This window comes from Porites lutea, chromosome 8 (assembly GCF_958299795.1).
Source record: "Porites lutea chromosome 8, jaPorLute2.1, whole genome shotgun sequence".
Classification (NCBI taxonomy): domain Eukaryota; kingdom Metazoa; phylum Cnidaria; class Anthozoa; order Scleractinia; family Poritidae; genus Porites; species Porites lutea.
Window position 1 is genome coordinate 12665853 of NC_133208.1, and position 23912 is coordinate 12689764.

Below are 23912 nucleotides of genomic sequence, written 5' to 3' on the forward strand. Positions count from 1 at the left end.
GAGAGGATTGATCTCCTCTTGACTGGGCGCTTTTAATTTATCTCTCCGTCCGAAGGATCAGCACTCAGCCAGTTTGATAGCCTGTTCCAGGCGTTCAGATAGTAGAGCGCGGCGCTAAGTGAGGAGCGTGTTAAGTTGTACACCGGGAAAACGTTTTTTTTTTCCGTCGTGAATTTTTCTCCCGCTCTCTACTATCTGAAAGCCTGGAACAGGCTACCAGTTTGATCGGACTTACCTCGGTCGATTCAATCCAGGGATTCACTGAATTCAGGTTAAAGGCCTTAAATTATAATATTTTTTTGTGCGTGCTTCACTGCCCCTTCATTGCCAATAGACTGTGAAACATCAATATCTTGAGTTGGCCATAAATGAGCGCAGTCGTCCGAATGAAAAGTCGGAGTGAGTGTGAAAAGCGCCAAGACTGTCAAGAGGCGAGAGAAAAAAAAAGCTATTAGCCTCACTAGGCTTTGAGGCTTCCTCACTTTCGCGCACAAAAATCTGCGCTTGATCGCTGTTACACAACAGTTTTTTTTTCTTCACTAACCGGAAATAAAAAGGTCGGGAGTGGAAGATATATGCTCTGTCTGAGGTCACGTTTTTAAGGCGGGTTGTGGTTAAATGACCCGAAGAAAGACATGACATTTCCCCTCAGGCGATACACCGTAACCTTTGGTGGCAAGTGTTGACAGAACCGGTAACCAAGTGCTCCTGTTTTCGTTCACGTGCGTCTGAAGCTAGGCGCACGCTTTCCTATCCACATGTTAGTGTTGTTTTCGTGAAACGTCTGTAGAGGTTAAAAAACAAATAAATTTTGGACACCATTTGTTTAGTAAAGTACTTATACCTCGCGCACAATTGAGTCAGGAGGTCGAACAATCATCGATTGTTCCTCTCGATCACGTGCGCGGCGTTCCTTTACATGCCATATTTGGAGTATGGGGATCAACAAAGATTGAAAGCTCCAGTCTATCAACATGGCGGGCCTGAACGCGAGTTTGCAAACAACAGCATCTTAAGTAATGTTTTTGCTAAGCTATGTGAATTGTACGCAGTAGTTTGATAATTTAACAATGGATGAAGGGTATAAAAAGTTAATCGAACGACATCGGGATAAATTTCGTCGTGCAATTACGGTGGAAAGGCTTTTGTCGCCCTTGGTAGTCAGCCATGTTGTCAACGCGGAGGAAGCACAATCCATTCAGAGCGAACATCCTGCTCAACGCGTGGATCGTTTGCTGGATGTCATTCAGAGAAAGGACCATGAGACATTCAAGAAATTCTGTGTTGTTTTGGAGACGACATATCCGTACATGCTAAACTGTATGTTTCTCGGAGTAGAGCCTCCAACATCAGGTAAAAACGTTCACGGCTAATGTAAACATGTCAGCGTTTTAGGATTTTTTTTTTTAATGACTCCACATTTCTTGCTCGCATGAAATGATTGCTTTTCCCAGATGAGGTTATTTTAGGTATCGAAAACAAGTGTTCCTAGCCATTAAGGTACAGTTAGTGTAATCTTGTTTTGACGACTTTTTTATGAAGCAGCTGTTTGGTGTGTGGATGCTGCGTGGGATATTTTTGGTGGTGATTTTATTCTCCAGCGAAAGCGCTATTTCTTATATTTATTTCTCATTTAGTCGGCTATAACCGTTTTTCATTTAACTCTAATAGGTTTAATACACCTTCTTGTCCTTCTTGTTTTTTTAAAACTGAAAATTTAATAGAAAATGCTTGATGCGGAAATCCAAATTTGTTTGTCGCTGACGTGAAAGTGGCAAGTTTGCTATGCTTGTAGGTGGCCTCGCACGCAAAGGGTTTCGTTGTTTTCTTTGGTTACATTTTCCTTAGGTCATTTTCGAGAAAAAAATTTACAGATGTTGTGAAGTACAAGCACACGATTCCTTTATTTTGTGACAAATGATCTCACGTTTTCCGGAGGTAACTTCAATATTTTTTGTTACATGAGAAGCTTTATATGTGATGCCCGAAAAATTTTACCCAGCTAAATTTTCGGTGAGAAAAGGCTTTTCTAAAGATCTACCACAGCATTGTTAGCAACAAATTATCAAATTTTGTGTACAGCAAAGTAAGATCCCATATATAATTTTAATTTAAAATTGTGTGATGGCATGTGTTCTGCTGATAAAACAGTCACGTCATATGAATCGAATGGCTGATATGTCATCTGTCGATTTGTTGTCTTACTCTTGTAGTTTCGCAACACATCAGGAACGATCAAGGGAAAACAGCCGATGGCAACGAAGACACTACTCGCCACATGCAATGTAAGTACCTAAAAAAACATGCTTTTCTTTGTATTAAAAAAAAGACAGAAATTATGAAAGAGTGGTTTGTTTTTTTTAATGAATGTTTTCCCCCAAGGCAAAATTCGATCCCCCTTTGTTACAACAAGCATAATTGTTTTGGCCAATTTCCCAACTTTGGGGTAACGGCTCACACGAAAGCAACCAAAAAAAAATTCTCTGGGTGCCCAATGTGCAGTGTGGATATTGATGGCTTGTTTTTCAAAAGCGTCAGGTCCGATGATTAATTTGATATTTGCTTTTCTGTGTGAACTTTTGGCAGCTCATACACAGACAGATCTTTGTGCAAATGAGCTGGCTTTTTACTGTGGTTGAGCATTTTATACATTAATATATTTAACTGCTATATTGGTTAATCAATCAAAGTCATTGACCATGACCCTAAAGTGTAAGCTAAACTTGGCAGTATGAAGCGCTCACAAAAACAACTTGTTTTTCAAGATTAAGGACAACTTGTTTTTGAGTTTCATCCCAAATGTTGTTCTTCCTTATGAACAGCTGTAGAATGAATATCTGTTTAGCTGCTCACAATCATTATCAAGATCCCCAGCATCATCTGGCTGTATACAATGATGATTGCTTTTGATTCACATCAGAGGTACAGTTGCTTTACAGATACTAACATTTTTTGTTAATTTACCGCTAGGCATTGGTCCATCTCGGCGAGTCAATGTAGGCCGTAGCACAAGCATGACTGGTCATGATCTTTGTAAAGATCGTGTGATTGGCCTGAAAAACGAGTTGAGGGCTGTTAAGCGTGACTTGGAAAAGGTTACAGCACAGTTGCATGAGACGGAAGCACAGAGAGATGCATACAAAAAAATGATTGATCATAAAACTGGTGACCGGTTACACATGGAGGGTAACTCAAATTCTCAAGGAAGTGAAAGAGACAATGATTATGACATTCTAAAAAAACAATATATTGATAACTTGAGAGAGCTAGAGATGTTACGATATGAACATTCTGACATTTCTGCTAAATATGATTCTGTTTGTCAGCAGTGTGAAAACAGTAGAAAGTATAAGATGTTGTTTCAAACCTTGCAGAGAAGGGTTGATGAGATGAACCTTGAACGTGATAAACTCAAACAAGAGTACGAGGAAATTGTTTTGTTGAGGGAAAGAGAAAAAATTGAACTTATTGAAATGAAAGACAATCAACAATACGAAGAGTATCTAAACAGCCAGTCAGGAAATAAAAGTTTTGAAAAATATGAGACACATCAGAAAGACCATGAAAGCCTTCAAGATGTTCATCGTGAGCTCAGGTCAGAGTATAACCATCTGTTTAATAGTTTTCAAAACTTGGAATCGAATTACTCTGCATTGAAAATACAATTTGATGGCTTAATTCATGAGCGAGATTCTCTTATCATAGAGCGCAATGGACTTAAACAACAATCTGAGGCTGCAGTCAAAAAGTATGAAAAAGCGATGAAGGATTGTGATACTGTGGTTAAAAAGTCGTTCCAAGATAAACAACAACTGGAACAGCAGTATGATCTGGCTCGGAGAGAATGTGACCAAGTCATGTCTCTTCAGGTGAAAACAGCAAAAGATATTACAAAGTTAACAGAGGAGAGGAATGCCGCTTTGAATGAGTATCAGTTGGTAATGAGTGAAAGAGACACAGTTCATAGAGAAATTGAAAAACTTCACGATGAGCTTACCGATATGCGAAAGACAAATGAAAGTTTACAAAAAGATTATTCAAAACTGCAGAATCATTTTGACGACACACAAGGAGAGATGTCCCTTTTGGTTGAAGAAAGGGAACAAGTTGCTAAAGAGGCACTTAAGCTCAAAGAAAGGCTTAGCCAGGCATTACTAGAGAAAGACAGCCTTGTCAAAGAACGAGACAAAGTTAGAGAAGACTGTGAAATGTTTAAACAGGAAAGGAATGTTGCACGCAGAGAACGTAGCGAAGCAATCATCCATAGGGACAAAATTTTGAAAGAATGTTTTGAGATCAAACAGAAGCATCAGCTTGTCCTAAAAGGAGAAAATGAAGTTGAAGCTCTTAGAAGACAGTTTGAAGTTCTTTCCAAAGAACTAACAGATGCATTGCATGATGTTGAAGTTGTGAAAATGAGAAGAGATTGGGCACTAACAGAGAGGGACAAGGTTATCCAGGACAGGGACTCTCTGAAAATCAGGTTTGACAAGATGCAACGAGAGCGCGATCGTGCTGTAAGTGACCTTGCTGAACTTTTGCAAGAATCTGATCATATTCGAAGGAAACATAGTGAAGCTGTGGCTGAGCTTTTGGAGTTGCGACAGCATATTGAGTCCCAGCTGAAGCAAGGCAACCTTTCTCAGGAACTTGTGTCGAGCAGAGATTCTGCCATTGACACTGATTCCAACGTAAGTTCTCTGTTACTTGTCAAAATCTTTCTGCTCTCTAGAGCACCCAAAAGTTAATACGGTATTTTATCTTGCAAAATACTGCAAAATTTTTTGTGGTTGATTACACATTGGTTTTAAAAAAATGTATAATAGATAGTCATACCAATGATAGGTTACATCCATAGTCATCTACATTTAGAACCTAGGTTTCATGCATCTCTCTATAAAAGATAAGAGAAGTGTGACATCATGTTACCATGGCAGCACTTTTTCTGGATGACAACAAAACTAATGATGACGGTGACGCCAAGGATAACGGCAAAAAATACGACTTCTCCTCTCTATTGAAGGGGAGACTGGAGTAAAGCCCCTAAGCAACTTCTGATGAACTGCTGCTCTTTGAAAGAAGACCACTACCGAAACATGTAGACCGTGAATTCAACAATACAGTCAACTCTCTTTAAGAAGGATTCCTTTTAGGACCAGCACTAAGTGTCCATCTTAGAGAGATGTCTGTCTCATAGAAAGTCAAATGAAGGGGGTAAAGAAAGGCAGGGAGTGACCAACTGTAGGTGTCCGTTTTACAATAAACACATACAAATTCTCCAAACTGATCTCCTTACATTTTATTAAAGAATGTGTTGAGAGAATTTGGTAAAAGATCAAGACGTTTTCTCTTAGGTGATCATTTTATTAATTCTCATAGCCTTATCTCTTGACAATGTATGGATATCATTAGGAGAAAATTGATGTTGGTCACCATTGGGACTTAAAGGATTAAGAGAGAGTTGACTGTTCCTGTGACCCTTGATTTTGGCATCAGACTTTATCATCTTAGGTCACTTGGCTTTGATTGTCAAACTAAAAAGGTGAACTCACATGGTCAGTTGCTGGTTTCTTTGTTTGCACATCAAAGTTAAAAAGCACTTGAAGGCTGCAACCAAAAGCACTTTCCTCGATTGACTCTCCGCAAATAAATTTGTCCTTTCTGGTTGATATAGAACCCTATTGTTCAACTTGGCCTACCAAATGCTCAGGAATGTGACCACGTGAGTTCACCTTTTTGATTTGACAAACAAAACCACTTGACATATGTTTGGCGACAAAATCAACTGCCAGGCATATGTCTGAATTTGCGGTCTACCTGTTTCTGTAGTAAGTATTTGCCTATTGGAGAGTAAAGCATTGAAAAGTTAATAAACCAGAAAATGCGCCTGATCTGGAAAGTAAATCTTTTGCGATGGAAAGAGGAGGTTTTTTTGGGGGGGCATTAGTCAATTACCTGACACTCCTCAGTTGCTGATTTTCATTCCTGATAAAGAAACACTTTTCCATGAATTTTCACATTCTTCTTAAACCGGAATTGCAGTAAAATACTGTAAAATTCTGAAAATAACCCCCAGGGCTTATATTTTTCAAAGGCCCTTGTTGAGGCGCTTATTTTTGGAGGGGCTTTTATTCAGAGAGGCTTATCTATGGAGGGAAATTTGCGTTTCAAAATCAATTGGGCTAGCCTTATAGGTGGAGGTAAATGTACTGTTTTTGCTTTGTTTTACTTTGTATTTGAGAGCAATTTTCCGAGTACAAGCCCCTAGGGAGCTTATATTTGGAGGGACATTTTAACAAAGGGTTTTTTACGTTACCAGTTTGGGGGGCTTATACATGGAGGGGCTTATTTTCGCAATTTTATCGTAATGTGATAGACAAGTGGTTCTGGACTAGTGCTTCTAGGGTAAAATTGCGGCAAATGACATGACCTTCAAACAGTGACATAAGACTCAATGAAATGGCGATAAAGGACATGAAGGTTGGTTCAATACCAACAGGGATACGGCCTACTCCCCAGAACACAAAACAACTGTATTTGAAATTCAGACTACAGACATATCATACCCTCTTTTTGAGAGGGCGTCTATGATGCTTCCTTTAAACCATGTCGCTTGCTGAACATTCACCCCAACAGAGCCCTGTATTCATTGTACCTTTTGTGTATAGTAATACAGTGTGAAATGTTAGTTATTCAGTCACAGTAAGGGCGTGCTTTGTCTGGCTGCAGTAGTGTTTACTTAAAGCTGTGTTGTTTTGTCTTCTTTCTTCTAGGAATGGGAAACAGAATCTGTTGTTTTAGAAAGGGTGAGTTCTTTCATTTTTAAGAGTGTTCTGTTGTCTATTTGAGCTAAAATGTAGGATCATAATAAATCAGACAACTCAAAACAGCTTCAGGGATAATAAACTCTATGAAATATGAAAATTCTGGATGGTTTGTTGAAATATGGTGGAAAGTGCAGCTTATGTTCCTACCTCTGTTAAGTGACTGCCTATCCAAAAAAACGAATCAGTATTCCCAGGAGAACCTCTTGTAAGCGACCACTTTCTATAATAATATTATATTATTAATAAGTATAAACTACAAGATCTTTGCATTTACTTAAATATGAGTTTGTTTATCATAGGTTTGACTCTATTAATTTTTTGATACATGTATTAATTCTAGCATTAAATGCCATTTCAGATGAATATTGATGACGATCTTGGTATTGCTATTGCTGGTGGAACAGACACTCCAGCCATCCCCAATGATAGCTCCATTGTAATAACCAATGTTGCAAAAGGCAGCATAGCAGATGGCAAGCTTAGGTAGGACCACTTTTGAGTCTTAAAAGTGCAACAGGAAAACCAACATCACACTAAATGCAGTTGTTTTTCGGTACCTGTCTCTGAAGTTGGTCTCCAGTGTTCTTAAGTGTTCAACACTTTACTGCACTCTATCTTTTTTTATTTCCTATGAAGCGAGTACTGTATGAGTATTAGTACTTCCCCTTCAATGGGATGCCACACCCATCAAAGGGTACCCCGTTTTACCCAAAGATACCAACTTTATACAATCCCTACCTCTGTAGTGATTTCTTGTATTTTCTGATTAGAATGTCTGGTTTCCCTATGTAAGTGGTAAGAACCCCCTGGTTAACTCATTGTATGAAATGAATTAGGGTTATGAAATAAGGTCTCTTGTCTAACAGTCAAACCGAGAAAACTGTGAACACCAGAAATATTTCTGAAATGTTATTGTGTTGTTAGAAAAAAGCCAATTAGGCATTTAGAAAACTGAACCACAAGCAGGAATGTTAATTAGTTTGTGGTTTTATGGCTAGTTCGCATGTCCTGATCTTTGCTGTGATTGGTCATAACACAATAAACATTCCTGAGATATTTCAAGTGTCCCAGCTGCACTGTAAAAAGGGTACTGAATCGAGTAATTTTTGTCTTAAACAAGGTTAGGGTTTTTAGGGCCTCAACAGCACACGACTGTACCTCTACCCATACTCTCCTTGGGTGCTCCTTTCCTCTGACCCCTACGCAAGGGTTGATACAGTTTCACTTAATGTAGATTTGATTTTAGGAACATGGCTGTTTCCAGCCTAGATGGATGCGATGCCTTTTTGTCAAAATGTGGTCTGTTTTATCCACTCTGAGGTGTTTGCTCCTGCATGCTCCAGTTGAACCTCTCTACAATGACCATCTTGGGGACAGAAGAAAGTGGTCATTGTAGAGAGGTGGCCGTTATGGAAGTTCGACTTTAGTCTGTTAGAGGGTTAACCATGTCCAAAAAAAATTATGATGAAATATAACAACATGTCTCTAATTTCTCTCCTTGTTTATTAACTAATAAGTTTATTTTTTCTATTTTTTTTGGCACCAGAGTGAACGATTGTGTTTTGAAAGTGAACAACATCGATTTAACAAATGTCAAGTATTGTACTGCAGTGCAAGCTATCAGCAGAGGAGAAGTTGTCAACATGGTTAGTGAATTTCATTTGACCCAAATTTGCTCTTTTATTAAGAATCAGGGTTAAAACTACTGTACTTTTTGAGTACAGTGGTTGTTGCAGCAGTCTCAAGTGTTACATGTAGCTGATACTACATTAATTGTATGGCTGACCAGTTGCTTGAAACAGTATATGTTTATGATTTTTTTATGTTGAAAACTGAACAGTCTTAATTTTTAGTTGTTGTCTGAAACTTCTGCAGCTATAAGAAAAATATGTGTAACTTGATCCTGTGAAAAAACCGTACCAGCGCTGGCTTTTACAATTTATTAACAGGATCAAAGAAAACAACTTGAAAAATGAGTTTTATCAACCAAGTTTGATACCTCACATCAATGTTTCAAGCACTAGCCCTTCAATTTAATCTAATTAAAGGGAATAGCACTCTCAGCTTTTTTTATGGTGGGTAATCGACTTTTATCAATTTAGCTGTCTGCTAAAACCGTTCTGTTTTTAGTATTTTTTTAGCAGTGACAAAGGAAAAATAGCTGGAACAGAATATATAACTTCAATACACATTTTCCCATCAATACATCTGGAAATTATCACCAGTAACTGATTATAATGCTTCATCTTTTGTTATTGTAGACAGTGAAGAGAAAGAGGTCAACGGGTTTGCGACCCTTGCTGGTCCCAGTCAGCTTGATGCTGACAAACAACAGAGGTAAAGGGACAAAAAACATTGTTATGGAATATCTTTCAAAGAATTTTGAGTTTGCCAATATGAGTTTTTATGCTCAGAAAACATAACAATGGATATAAAGAATGTGATCAAAAAGATTTAGCTGGTGGGGGCAACATTTTGAAAACTGTTTTATGTGGGGAAGATAGGAAGTTGGATAGATGGCTGTATAAAAGTGTCACCTTAAATGGCAGTTTCTCAGTAAAAGACACTATATAACTATAAAGGTCCAAATACCTATATAAAAGTACAAAATTTGTTATCGCAAGGTGATATCTACGTTTCCGTGAAATAAGAAAAGTATAAGAGATATAGAAAACTACCTTCAGTTGATTGCTATGAATAAAAATGTTTATAACAAGGCAAAAGTTCATAACAAGTGCTTCATACATGTACTGGATTTTTCCTCATTGTTGTGTCTTTCAGAGATGGGAATTAGAGTCGACAGTGAAAATCACATCAGCTCCATAGTTCCTGGTAGTGTTGCAGCTGATGAGGGAAGAATTGCCGTTGGGGACAAAATTATTACTGTAAGAAGAGATGTTACATTATACACTTTATGTCAGATCCAGAGGGAAACAGTTAGTTTGGTTTTCCCGAGAGTCCTGATGTTTTCTGAGATGAAGTCGAGGGAAACATCAGGACTCGAGGGAAAACAAAACTAACTGGTTTTCCCGAGAGTCCTGATGTTTTCTGAGATGAAGTCGTGGGAAACATCAGGACTCGAGGGAAAACAAAACTAACTGGTTTCCCAAAGGACCTGACGTTAAGACTTTTGTTATATTTCTAGACTTTCAATTCAATGTATTTCAGCAGCAACAAAAGAATACGCTTTAGTGGAGCAAATCAAAACAGTCGACTTGGTACTTATAACAACACAAATTTAATTCTCAAAACCACTGAATGAATGATTTACAACGTACTTTCCTCATATTATCTGCATCTTTTTCCTCCACTAGCTACTGTTTCTCTTCTTAGGATAACTTTGGAAATCGTTGCTTTTTAGCTTGAGGTTTCATGTTTGTGTTGTTGTGTTCATTCACAAAAAAGAAAACTGGCAGTGTTTTTCCCCCATTCTGTCACGCCACTTTCCACCATGCCTTGATCATGTGCTGTAATGTATCCTGAGCGAGGTACATTGCTTAATGTATCACGATCGGAATGCATTTGATTTTAGTCAAGGCCATGTGACCAAGAATCAGCCAATGGCTGTCCCTGTTTAGTTGAGTGAAAGTCTAGGAATAAAATTATAACAGTTGGTATTGTTGTATGGCCTGTTTACTTAGCATGTAGGCTTTAAATCCAAAAAGGAAAACTTGATCCATATGTTACAATGCATATTATTATAGTCAAAACTCTTGTGAGCAACCACCTTGGGAATCCATTAAATTGGTGGAAACTAGAGCTGGTTGTTGACAAGAGTGGGTTATCATAAATGACCTTGTGATAAACTTACTAAGGGCGTACACTAGTGAAAGATCTCAGCAAGAATTAAGGTCAAATATACTATTGAATTTTTTAATTTTCATTACCTATCACTTTTGAAGTTAATGAACTGCTCTAGAGGGCTTTTACTATGTATTACCCTAAATTTGATAAAACAAGTTATGGTGTCATTCTTGCGTCGACTGATTTGTTGCTAACAAGAACTGAACAGCAAAGGAAAAGACCTCCTCTCTAGAGGTTTTCGTTGCAGAGTTATAGCTGGGGGGTTACTTGGGTCCATTTTTGCTGGTTATGTGCCGCTGGCCTCTCAGATCCCCTACCCCAAATTGTAGTCTATTCTGTGGCCAATAATTGACCCCATTTTGGTCACTTTTGGGCAAATGTAATTTTTGTAATCCCAACTAAGTCACATTATGCTTATGCATATACTTTATAGACACATTCATTAATCTGAATGTAGTAAAAATATTTCTATTTTTCATCCCTTCTTACCAGAATTTTCTTACCTCCAAAATTTTGAAAATGTGCAACCCCATTTTAGCTACTCTATTGAAAATGCAACCCCTTAATAGTCAATAATTAGTTGTGAAAAGGTGACCCCATCCAGCAGCACATCCCCATTAGCCTATTACTGGGAAGTCCTCTCCCCAGGAGTTTAAGTCACAGTTCAAGTGGGGTTTCACCATGCTATTTGTAACTAGAGTTGTTCACAAGGATAGCATTGACTGTTTATTTGATAAACTTGATTATTTGTAGATAAATGGAACATCTGTTGAAAACCTTAACCAGTCTGAAGTGGAAAGTCTTTTGTCAACGAGTCTTCTCAGCCTCACTGTCCAAAAGCTGTCAACAACTTCATCACGAACACAAGTGCTTCAGTCACTACTTGAAGAAGTTAATGACAGAATTAACAGGGAAAATGACATATGTCGCAAGGCTCAGCATACTAAGGAGCGAATTACAAACTCAGGAAGTTTAAGCGAGCTTCAACAAGAGTCGTCATCTGCTTATTTCTCAGGGAAAAGTTCTCCATTGCCTGATGATCAGATGTCATCAACACCAGAGTCTATATCTGAACCAGTGTTGCAGTCATTATCATCACTGACACCACTGTATGAAGAAAATCCAGAAATGTTAAATAGAAAGCAAACTGACTCTAGCGGTGATTTGTCCACCGAGGAGGGGAGTGCTTCACCTCTTGTTGCATCATCTGCGGGTTCAACCAAACGCAGCCAAGCATTCGTTAAGTTGAGAAAATCATTAGTTCGCTCCAGCCCGTTTACACAGTCACCACGTCTTTCTATGCCTGTGCAACTGACATATAAGGAGCGCCCTGTCCCTCCAATGAGAAGCTGTTCTTACATGTCAGCCATCACGTCACCACCGCAGGGTGAAGAAGACAATGTACATTCTCAGGAAGATAATGCGCCCACATTTTCGCCCCCTCTAGCATCTACTGTTCATTATCCTTCAAACTATTTTCATGACTCTTCCGTAGTAAATACATCAAACACTGTGGTAACTCGTAAAAAGACTGATTCACATTTCCGTGGTTCCCGTCCCCAGTCAGCACCTTCTTCAAGACAAAACCAGATTGCCCTAGGAAGCAGTCCTGGTTCATCTGGTTTTGGGCGCTACTCATCTAGTCATGAAGACCCTTTTGCACTGACTCCACCCCGACCAAATTCATCAACACCACCTGCGTCAGTTGCTGTGCTTAGGTCAACAAGTGTACCATATTATACCGCTAAGAGCCGTTCAGTGCAGAGCTGCGAAGGGCTCCCTGCTGTTAGTCAGCAGTGTTTACCGGTGCAGTGTGATAGAAAGAAGAAAAAATCAAGATTAAAGACAGACCCTTTTGGGAAAGGCAGGCATAGTCGACAGGGCTCTTCTCATAGTGCAGATGGGGATAGCCGCAACAGGCAGTGCTTGTCAATGTATGACTATGACACACCTTCAAAAGCAAAACGCAGACCTCAACGAATCAATCTACCCACATCAAGAGCACGTGTGACATCTTACCCCAGTGCTGGAACATCGAGCTACTGTAGCAGTTCAGTGAGCTCAACATACTCTATCTCATCAGGTCACACCACCCCTGTTGTTATTCCTTCAACTCCTATTGTCCCAGCTACAGAAACAGGTCCAGCTCTTGCATTTGACTTCAGTAACCCACCTGTATCAGGGGAAGATCCTTTGAATAGGTAAACAGTATCGTTCTGTTCTCTCTTTACTTTGCTTCATTAACATTTTTTTGTTCTCAACATTTGACTTCTGTTTTATTAATGCATTTTGATTGTGATTTGTATTTATATGCTATAATAAGCATTAAAAAAAGTGCTGTATCCGCTTTAAAAAAGAGTGGTGTTATATTACCACCCACCCTTCCAGCCATTGTGAAAAGGTCTGACTGTTTTTCTTATTGGGGAATGTAAATTTTCTGGTTCCTGAATGTTGGAAGGCATCTTCAACTGAGAAGTTACCTCTTTTTTTGTTTTCAGGGATTATGAACCACGCCTGGTGACCATTGAAAAGAAAGACACTCTGGGCATTTCCATCGCCGCTGCCTGCCAGGGTGGGGTATTTGTTTCCTCAGTCAATGAGGGAAGTGTGGCTGCCAAAGCTGGACTGAAATGCGGTGATCAGCTGTTAGAGGTACATGTGATTCCAGAGTTGCTAGTAGCTTACAAGAACTGGCATAAAGATTAATGGAGACACTTTGTCCTCAATGACTTCTGTCTTTTGAAAAATGTGATGTCATAAGCTTGAGGCAAGACAAAATCTTGAGTCACTGACAGGATTTGAACCTGTGTCTTCCCAAACACCCTTGTCGTTGTTATGAACCTACTATAATTATGGCCTTGCCCTCTGTTAAGTCTCTTGTACCACCCACCTGGAGTGATTATATATGTAGTAATAATTTGATTATTCTGGATATCACAAAAAAACTAATCCAATATTAATTATTTGTTTTACCCTTTATTGTTTTGAAGAAAATAACTACAATATTATTATTAAAAACTGAATCATTGGATAATGCAATTCCAGATCTCTGATTGGCTTAGCCATCATGGTATATGAACCATTATACCATGCTCTTCAAATATGGACATGTAACACCTTTTGACATTCTTGAAATCTTCTCAGAAATCAAGCAATGCATGCAGGCATAACTTACAGATTAGTCAGTACTAACTGACTGTAGGCCAGTAATCTGTGGGTTTCTCTGATTTCCCAAAATTAACTGTATGCTCTTAGCCAATGAGAAGAGAGATGGTGAATACAATGTATAATTGTGGGTAACAGGAGGATCTCGTAATCTTAATCTCCAGGTTGCTATTATGCATGCTTGGCACAGATGTAGCCATCATTCATTTAGAGTTCCACTAAGAATGAATAAAATGTGTAGAACGCAGTCTGATCACACGTTTCTACCTTCTATTATTCACTACCTGATCACTTGTGTTTTGACCGTCTATGATCTGAAATTTACACAAGCGTTTTGACATCCAATCAAAAGCCTTAAACTTGCCTGCACTCCTTAACCTTTGGATATTACTAGTAATAATACTCATCTGTGTCCATGTAGTACAATGGTGTCAACCTCAGATGTGCAACTTACGACCAAGCAGCAATGATTCTGAAGCAGTCAGGCAACAGTGTCACCATTCTGGCACAGTTCAATCCGGAGAAATTCAAGGACACTACAGAGTCATTATCCAGCCAATCAGAAGCAACCACTACCTGCAGCACACCAATCAACAGAAAGAGACGAGGAAGCAGCAACACTCCACCAATCAGAAGAAACGGTGAAATTCTACCGATCATTGATAACGAACCTCCTGGAGATCTACGTTATGTATTCTTCACGAAGAGTCCAAGCTCATTAGGTTTCAGCATTGCTGGTGGGAATGCCATGGGGATTTTTGTATCTGAAATTCAGCCTAATGATACTGCTGCTAATTCGTCTGGGCTCAAAGTTGGAGATCACATTTTAGAGGTAAGAATATGAAATAGTAAAGTGATCTTTTTCTCTCTGAAATTTGCCGTCCAGAATCAGCAACCTCTTCCCCTTCCGAGATTTTTAAAGGGGCTATGTTATGAGAATATCTCTGTTGATTCAGAGCCTAAGTTCTGTCACATCACGCCAATATTATGGGATTTGCACTGGCTACCTGTGAGGCAGTGCATTGATTTTAAGATAATTAAATAATATGGCCCCTTCTTATCTTTCTTCTCTTACCTGTGTTGTGACACCTTCACACTGCAGTCTTCACAGCCTTTTTGATGGAACCTTACTTTTCTTTCCCCCAATGATATCATCAAAGATCCTTGGGTATTGCTCTTTTATGTTCCTTGCCTTGTGCAACAACCTACCTTGGGACATATGGACAACCACAAGTCTGTCATGTATTAGAATTACACTGAAACATTTTTGTTTCCCAGGTTTTTTCGTGACTAGGTTCTTATTTTTTAATTGTATGTGTGACATAGTCCCTTTAATAAATTATTATCCTCTTTGAGTTGGTATGAAAGTTCATTTTTTTTTCATTCCTCATTATGTACCATTAATTAACCTTATTTTTCAGCTGAATGGTGTGGATCTGACATCAGTCACTGCAGAGCAAGCGATGCTAGAGTTATGTAAACCCACTGAAACAGTCCAGATTCTGGCGCAGTTTAATCCCACAAGTAAGTTTAGTATTTTATCAATGTAGCCAGCGTCAAAAGGGTGGAAGATCTTTTCTCCCTCCACTTCCTCTATTTGCGCATGCCATGCATCGATTTGGAGAGAGGTGATTTCCATTGCTTTTAACTTGTTTCTGAACCACTATTAAAATTTTTGAACAGTTTAGTCCAAGATCTGGCTGATATGGAACAGTTTTGCAGCCTTATCAAAACTACAATAATGGACAAAAGTCCTGGGGACAGTAATGCATATTTTTCTTTCATTCTGGGTTTCCTCATAAAGCAGTGTATCCTTTTCGAATTTTTCTTGCTGTTCTCTCTCCCCCCACCCTATACGATGTTGAAACCCGGAAAAAGTTCTGGATACACGCGTCCAACATTGTTTGTGGGGTGAGGGGAGGGGTTGGGCCTGTGTAAATTGGAAAACACCCAGAAAAACAAAAGTGTCCCAAGACTTTTGTCCATGATTGTAGGCTGCAAATAAGATCAAACGTCACCACAGATGAAGGGATTCGGATGGTTCCAAAAGCTTTGTGTAACTTTCAAAAAATTGTTGGTGATGAAGAATGTTTCTCTGTATTAACAGTATTTTGTCTGTATAAACTGGCGAGAATTTGCTTTCCATGAAGCCAATGTAATAACAGTTTATTCTTTTGCCTTTTTATTTATTTAGAATTCAATTCTCTGAGAGATCAACCAGGAGACTCCTTCTATGTCAGGTAATCTAAATCATGTGAAAATGAAATGATCAGCATGTCACGAGAGTGGGACAAAGAAAAAATATGAGTCCCCGACAGGGTTCGAACCTATGACCTCCCAAACACCATGTGGGCGCTCTGTCCACTTGAGCTGTGGAGAACTCGTGGAAAGCGAGGCCATATACTAGGTTCATATTTGACACGCATCTTGCATACTGCTAGGATCAGCAATGTCAATGTCACACTGTGTGGTGAAAGAATGAAAGATGGTAAATTTTAAGCTCAGTGAAACAAATCTGAAAATGAAGTGATCAGCATGTCACGAACGTGGGACAAAGAAGCGCTTAGAACTGAAAAGTATAAGCGCTATATAAATATTTTTTATTATTATTATTATTATTATTATTATTTTTTATTATTAAAGAAAAAATCTGACTCACCTAAATCATCTTCACAATTTTCCTACCTGTTTTGCGTGGCATCTAGTTCTAATCATAATGCAGTAAAAACGCGCGAGTAAGAACCTACTTTTTCCTAAGTTAGCCTAAACAAGTTCTTAGATAAGTGGTAATTAGCACAAATTTAGGTTATTTACGTGCCGGTTCACAGGTTCTTAGTTTTTGAAGGAAAAAAAACATTGTAGCTAATTGTTTTTAGTGGTATTCAGCTTATCCCTTCTATAAAATTTGCATACCCTTACGTGGCAGTTGGAGGATCCTAAATGTTCATTTTTTTTGTCTTATTGGCCTAAGTATGCAGATTTTTTGATAGATTTTAGAAAATAAGAACCAGTATCAAATTAAAGGCTAAACAAGTTTTTGTATGGGGAGGGGGGGTGGGGGAATGGCAAATTTAAACTTAACAGATTCTTAAAATTTGGTTCTAACTTGCTGGTTTTTACTGTATTCCTTGTATTTCAGGGCCCTTTTTGATCGAATACCGCACTCAAAAGATGAACTTAATTTTAAGAAGGGAGACATTCTTTTTGTCACCGACACAATGTACAATGGTCACATGGGCTGCTGGAGAGCGTGCCTTGTTAACGAAGAAGATGCACAGAAAAGAGATATTGGAATGATACCTAGCAGAATGAAGTATGTTTTTATGGTTAACCACCAAAGTCTAACGTTGAAATATCTTCTCGAGGTTCACGAGAGATAAATTTGCGCGAGGAATTGCGAGGAACTGAATTTAGTTTTCATTTTTTGTCATTTAACAACCTTTATTGAATCCTAACACTACAAATTACTTAAAACCACAACCGAGCTGCAAAACATCCAAACAAATTATTTCATTTTACACTACTTAATCAACAGCTACTAAAGTTAAAAAGTATCGTTAAACCTTCACAATGCCGCCAAAGGAAATGGATGAAGAGAAATTGCAACTATATAGAGACAATATTACATTATTATTATTATTTCAAAAGTAGGTTGAGTTTGATCGTCCGGGTGAACGTAGTCCTGAATAGGACTGTTGTTGTTGAAAGTGACTGGCGTTTCAACAACCTGTGCGGTAGTCATCTTCAGAGTCAAAGTGAGTTGTATCACGTATTATACTCTGGTTATTGATCTGATTGGTCAATTACGTCGCGATGTTATTGGTCGTCTGTCAGTTAAGCCGTGATGTTATTGGCTATGAAGACTCGTAATCAGTAATTGGTGCGTTTCGATCCGTCTATTGTCACAGTTAAACAGTCGTCTATTGTTAGTCTAATTGTCATTCTCTCGTAGTTAGTTTTGCTTGATCTCGTCAATAAGTCGTTTGTTATACATGTCGCAGAGTCCCAGTCAATTTGATGTTTCGTCTTTAAATGGTACTCAGCAATGTGATTGTTGACGTCACCATTCTTCCTCGCTCGTTTGTGTTCGGTCAGTCCCGTGCTTAGGTTTCTGCCGGTTTCGGTTTATAATTATAATTATAATTATAATAATAATAATTATTATTATTATTATTATTATTATTGTTATTGTTATTATTATTATTATTATTATTATTATTATTATTATTATTATTATTATTATTATTATTATAACACGCAAAGGCCTCGAGAGCGCCACGCGAGTGACTGACGTAAGGTCCGTTTCTGTTTTACTTTCAGAGCTGAGCAGGAGCTTTTGTTGCGTAGAAGCGTGGCATTAGCGCATGGCGAGGATTACAAACTCACCGGAAGGCGAAGTTTCTTTCGACGTAGCAAGAAAGGCACGCATGGCGTAGCTGTCAATCATTCACGAGAAGGAAGTGACTCCGCTACCAGCATCACAACCAGTTGTCCAGGTCTGTCCTGTTTGTGTGTATATGAGCCCTTGTCCGGTGAAGAGGGGAATGGAGCGCTATCTTTTCTCTTTCCCACCCCACTCTAGATCTTGCTACCTTCACAGTCTCAGTCTGGTAACTTTTCTATGGATTAAAAAAAAAAGGTTAACATAGGCTTCCAAACTAAAAGCTCAGAAAATAATATCTTTTATTATCTTAGATATGGAGCTGGCCCAGGTTGTTCAAACGTTGGATAGCGCTATCCACCGGATAAATCACTATCCAGCGGATAAGTATTACGGAAATCAATTACGCTATCCGCTGGATAGTGATTTATCCGGTGGATAGCGCTATCCGACGTTTGAACAACCGGGGCCAGATCGTTACAAGAGTTAGTGGCGTATTTGATTCGCAACGTTTGTGAATGTGAAAGATAAATTGATTACCCTGAGCTACATCTCAGGAAACCTTCCAGGCGATCAGATGTTCTTCCTTTTTGGGAAATTTTTTTAGGGGGCGGGGTGGAGAGTATGAAGAGTCTGCTATAAATATTTAGAAAAAGGTCATACGGAGCTGTCATTACCAGTAAACTGTCTATGTTTATCGAAAGTAGTTTTGCGAAGTAGCCAGCTAAATTTTACTGTGATTTTTCTCTTCTTATAGATCTTGGAATAGCATCATATCAAACAGTGGAAAAACTGGACAGTGAGTACAGTAAATTCGAATAGAGTAACTTACGTTATGTCAATTTCAAGCGCGATTAAGACAAAATACTGATTCCTTGACGTTCTTACATGTTTTTTTGCAGCTCATATCCCGCGAGCTGTTATACTGTTTAGCCCGATGGTTGAAGTGTTGTATGAGAAACTCAGTGAGGAAGTACCGTACAAGTTTGTGCAGTGTAAACCAGGTACTTAAGCATTACAACGCAGTTAGCAGCTGTAGACCTATTGCATGTCAGTTCCTCAGCTTAAATTCACCACCAAATTTGAGTTAACGGCCATTTTTTCATGTGTTCCGCGGAAATTTGATCATTTGTTTATGTTGTTTTGCAAAGGATATTAGAGAAATGTACTAATATGTAAAACGCGGATACAGAAGCGTTTTTTCCGCTCATTGAATGCTTAGTTTTGTTAATCCTGTTTTTACGTGTTCAGTTGGTCTTGTGTCTACAATCAAAAGAGGCAAAAAACTGATCATGTTCTTGTGCTTGAAGTTTTGTTCAGGGATTCGGAACTGGTCACCAGATTGAGTCAAAATTACATAGCAAATACAAAGAAGTCACAGATAGATAAATTTAAAGAAGAGTGAAACGCATAGACTGTTCACAGTCCTCTATTTTTTCCGTAGGATGATCGAGATCTAGCGCTTTGCGTTACGGGCTGCCATCTTGCATGAGTGTCAAAACTACTTAGGGGGCGGGGGCGGTTTGGCAGGAAGCGAGAAAAATTATATTTTTCTCGCCCCCGCCCCCCGCTAGAGCTATAATCCCCGACGCCCGCACCCTCGGTACATTTGAAAATCAAGATAGCCGTGACGGTAACACGCGGTATATCTGAACTATCTCACCCAAAAATAGGGGACTGTGAACAGTCTTTGAAACGCATTGCAGTTGGAATTTTTGAAAACTGTTCGGATTGGCAATTTGTTTGTACCATTGACTGAATTGTACTGCTGGGGAGACATTTGTCATTAAGAAGTAATTTTTTACGTTAACGTTAAGTTCCATAGCATTTAATTTTGCGTAACTATATATTGAACTAGTTTTCTTCTCAAGCGACTTCTATTGTAATGCTTACACTGACCGTGAGGAGTCTGAGCCCGTTCTCTCCCCATTCTCCCACACGTTCTCTGAAACAGGACAGTGAAGCCTGCGGAGGAGGATTATATTGAACCTCTAATGTTGACTTGATTTCAGAAGTGGTTAATCTACCGCAAGAGAAAGTAGAAAAGGGAATTGCAGATGGCACCTTTGTAGACTCCGCTTGGAAGGGCCATCAACTTGCTTGCACTACAATGGCGTCAATCAAGCAAGTCACAGACAAACACTCTTTGTTAGATGTCAGTCCATCTGCAGTAGAACGCCTGCACGCTTTACAAGTCTATCCTATTATACTGTTTGTTAAGTTCAAATCTCCTAAACATATCAGGTTCGTAAAAATGAAGAACTTACTTTTAGTAGTTGACTGTTGAGGAACGTTCAACTGTTTGCTCCAGCTTGAATTTGATCCTGGCGTTTTTTCTATGAAAGTGGCTTAAAATAGCCTGCGGGCAGGCTCACTTGTGCTAGTTGGGGGAAAATTTTGGCGGCAGAGCTGCCATCATGCGAGAAAAAACTTTCTTCGAACTAGCACAAGTAAGCCCGCTCTCAGGCTAGGCTTAAAATAAATGTCCCGCATTCGCTGAAGTTGTTGTAATTTATGGATTATTGCCTAACATTGTTGGGTTTTTAGATCACATCTGTATGGGTATGCGCCGAGTAATTATTATTTAAATTAAAGGTGTGTCTCGAAAATTAGCCACCTTCAGCTAATGGGAACTGGTCGCCCTGGGGAGACATTATTTCTTTGTTCTGAAGCTGCGTTTTGTCATATAGACGGTAATTTCCTTGATAGCTTTGACCCCCTTAGCGAGAATAGTTGGTAAAACTAAATAGAATGGACAAAATTACGATGACTTCGTCCCTTTAACAGTGAAAACGAAAACATTTGGTTTGTAGAGTAGCTAGCTTGATACTCAGACTGTTTGCCGTTGCTCGCTCCAAATCCATTGTCGCGCTAAAGGAAAGTGTGTGCAGTCTAGGGATTAATTCGAGTGATATGTAGCCTTTAACCTGCGATTAGGCGTTCTCCTTTTTTGTGGGAGAGCACGAAAGTCAGCGGACGGGAAAAGGAAAAAAAAACAAAGAAAAAGGGAAGAAGCACCCTTCCCCCTCCCCGAGTGCAGGTTATGCGCCTTTGCCCCCCCCCCCCCCGCCGAGTGCAGATTGCATACATACATACATGCACCTTTGTCACTCCTATCCTTATCTTACCTAGTCCCTAGGCCTCATTATTCCGCGCGGCCTTGGGTCACGTGGTCCGAGCGAACCGGTCGTCTTGGCTACGTCACCGAAATGCATTGACCAATAAAGCCTGGGAAGACGCCGCACAAGGACAAGGCTAATCCTTATCATAGGCTCAATATGCAAACTTTACTTCACAGCATGACTCTTTTTTTCCTGACAGGGATCAGAAAGATGGAAGATACATCAGAGAAAAGATCAGTCTCAGACGTGCCAAAGAATTATTTGAATCTTCCGCAAAACTGGAACGCGAATATAAACACTTCTTTAATGGTAAGGCCAGTAGTGTACTATGGTGTTAAGCGATGTTACGCGTTGCACCACCTTCGTTCAAACCTGTCTTGCTGCAAAACAAGTTTGTCTTGGGCCGGTTAGAAGCGCAACATATACAAATTGTTTTGGGAAAAGTAGAAATACTCTACGTTCTGCAACAACTTTTTGCAACCTGCAACCTGATTTGATGCAAGACAAGTTTGATTCGTGTGTGGTACAACGTGCAACATCGCCATTGAACTCATTTTGCAGCAACGTTACAAAACAAGTTGCTCGTTGTTGTCGCCCCTTTTACCGTAACTTTAGTTACAGCGGATTCCCAATTTTTCAAAACTCACTGGAAAAAAGTTTCTTTGTTTAAGGACACTGTTGACTGCGAGAGCTAAACGAGTATTTGCTCAAATGGTTACTTTGGAGGTCGATAAATCGCCGCTTGGAAAAACAGAAATTTTCGCTGCATAGTCATGTTTTTACGCTTTTGTTTTTAAGTGTACATATTTTATATTAAAAAGGGTTGACTTGCCTTGTCCCTAGGCCTCATTATTGCGCCCGGCCGATGCGTTTTGGGTCACGTGGTCCGAGCGAGATTTCAGCCTTTCGTCTCGGATGCGTCACCGAGAATACGTTGATCAAGAAGGCCTGGGAAGACGCCGTACAGGGACTAAGCAAGGGGTTGACAGTGACAATGTTAATGATTTCGTTTTCTCTTTAGGTACAGTTCACTGCACTGGCAACCTCAGCAACATTTGTTCCCAGATCCAAGAGGTGGTGGACGAGCAGCAGAAAAAGGCAGTCTGGGTTCCACTCAGCAGCGTCTGAATAGAATACAGACATTCTTCTTTCTTTTATACACTTTGTAAAATATTTGGGGGTGGTGAGAGTAGGGAAATGTTTTGGGGGTGGGGTTAAGATAGGAGAATATCTAAATGTTAAAAAGTTCGCTGTATGCTGGAAGAATGGGCCAAAAGGATAGTTCCAGTAATTTAATAACACGTGTTAATAAGCTAATCTGCGATGGTAGCCAGGTGCTGTCTTTGCACATGGGAACTTGATAGTTATGGGACAGACTTGGGCAAGAGGAAGGTTTAGGATAAATATGAAGAATTATTCAGATCGGGGAGGGTGTTAGGCGTTGGTGAATAACACCCTCCGAGATATTGTACAAGACCGAATTCAATATTTTTTTTATTATTCATTTAAAATATTTCCAAGTTCCTTAACATCCTTACTTCCACGAAGGGTTTGTTCAAAACATTGATTTACTTGTTTCTCGGCAGTTTCAGAGTGTGAACGGATGTTTCTTCCTCGTAGATATTCCTCAAAGAGCCGGCTACGTTCACTGAGTTCTTTTAGTCACTATTTCTGCTATTTCGTCTTCGCGGAGACCTGAACGCCTTCACCATTTTCTTGAGTTTAGCTCTCAAACCGAAATAGTTTAGTTTGTGCCGCTGTCTTGTCTCGTCTTGACGTCAGTGGTTTAATTTGCAATGTACAATCATTGACGTCTTTAAGCCAATCAGAAACGAGGATGTATTTTGAATGAATAACAGCTATAACATTACTTTAAAACTATCATAGAACCAAGTCTCAAGGATATTTATCCTCACAGAGGAAACGAGCTGAATTAATCCCTCCAACTTATAGATTTAAAAAAGATTGATAGACGTTTTAGATTGCGCACGACCAAGTTTCCTCGCGAGGAAGGAACTTGCGCAGGAAACCTCGCGTGTTCCTCGCGGCGTTGGCTTAACTTACTGTAATTGACGATTGTGTCGAAGAGGCTTAGAACTGTTTAGATAGTACTTAAAAACTAGGATTTTCATAGGGTGACTTTTGAATTTATTGGGTAATTTTCTAGTGCGGAGTGTCTCCAAGAGAAGCTCTCATAGAAAACGCTTCCCATATTTAGTTTAACACACGCAAGTTAGCGCCTCACCCCACCCCCCGTAGGTCAGATGTAAATTTCTTGTATGTTTCACGCTCTTTTGTACATTACCTTGCTCCTCTGTCTTGAGTAGTAAATTAATTAATTGTCAAGTTCAAATGTATTATTTAACACAATGGCATTGCTGTTCAAAAATCGGTTTGAAATTTGGTGGCTAGTGAAAGTAGGTTAAAATATGTTGTATACGAGTAAGCTGCAATCAAGCGCGATTTTTTTAATTTATGTGTCGATAAAAGCTTGCTTGATAGAGGTCAGCAATAAAGTGAGTCTTTGAATATGGATTTAGGTATTAAGTTTATTTTTCTTTAGGAGCAAACTATATGTACCACAAATTAACTGTAGCTCTAACTTGCAAGAGA

The 23912-nt window shown here is 39.2% G+C and overlaps 1 protein-coding gene across 2 annotated transcripts; it reads left to right on the forward strand.

Moving 5' to 3' along the window:
- Positions 1 to 959: 959 nt before the first annotated feature.
- On the forward strand, positions 960 to 23834 carry LOC140946876 (disks large homolog 5-like). 2 transcript variants are annotated; one of them, XM_073395979.1, is made up of 20 exons: positions 960 to 1353; positions 2214 to 2285; positions 2971 to 4691; positions 6774 to 6806; positions 7186 to 7310; positions 8374 to 8473; positions 9089 to 9164; positions 9609 to 9712; positions 11385 to 12832; positions 13130 to 13283; positions 14218 to 14628; positions 15218 to 15320; positions 15991 to 16036; positions 16936 to 17109; positions 18117 to 18292; positions 18935 to 18976; positions 19080 to 19181; positions 20190 to 20421; positions 21499 to 21608; positions 22321 to 23834. In XM_073395979.1, exons 1-20 carry the CDS (start codon positions 1071 to 1073, stop codon positions 22425 to 22427), a joined length of 5619 nt encoding a protein of 1872 aa, XP_073252080.1. In that variant the 5' UTR covers positions 960 to 1070; the 3' UTR covers positions 22428 to 23834. The 2 variants fall into 2 exon arrangements, with proteins under 2 accessions (XP_073252080.1, XP_073252079.1); XM_073395978.1 differs by lacking the exon at positions 960 to 1353 and having other exon boundaries at positions 2141 to 2285; positions 20193 to 20421.
- Positions 23835 to 23912: the final 78 nt, after the last annotated feature.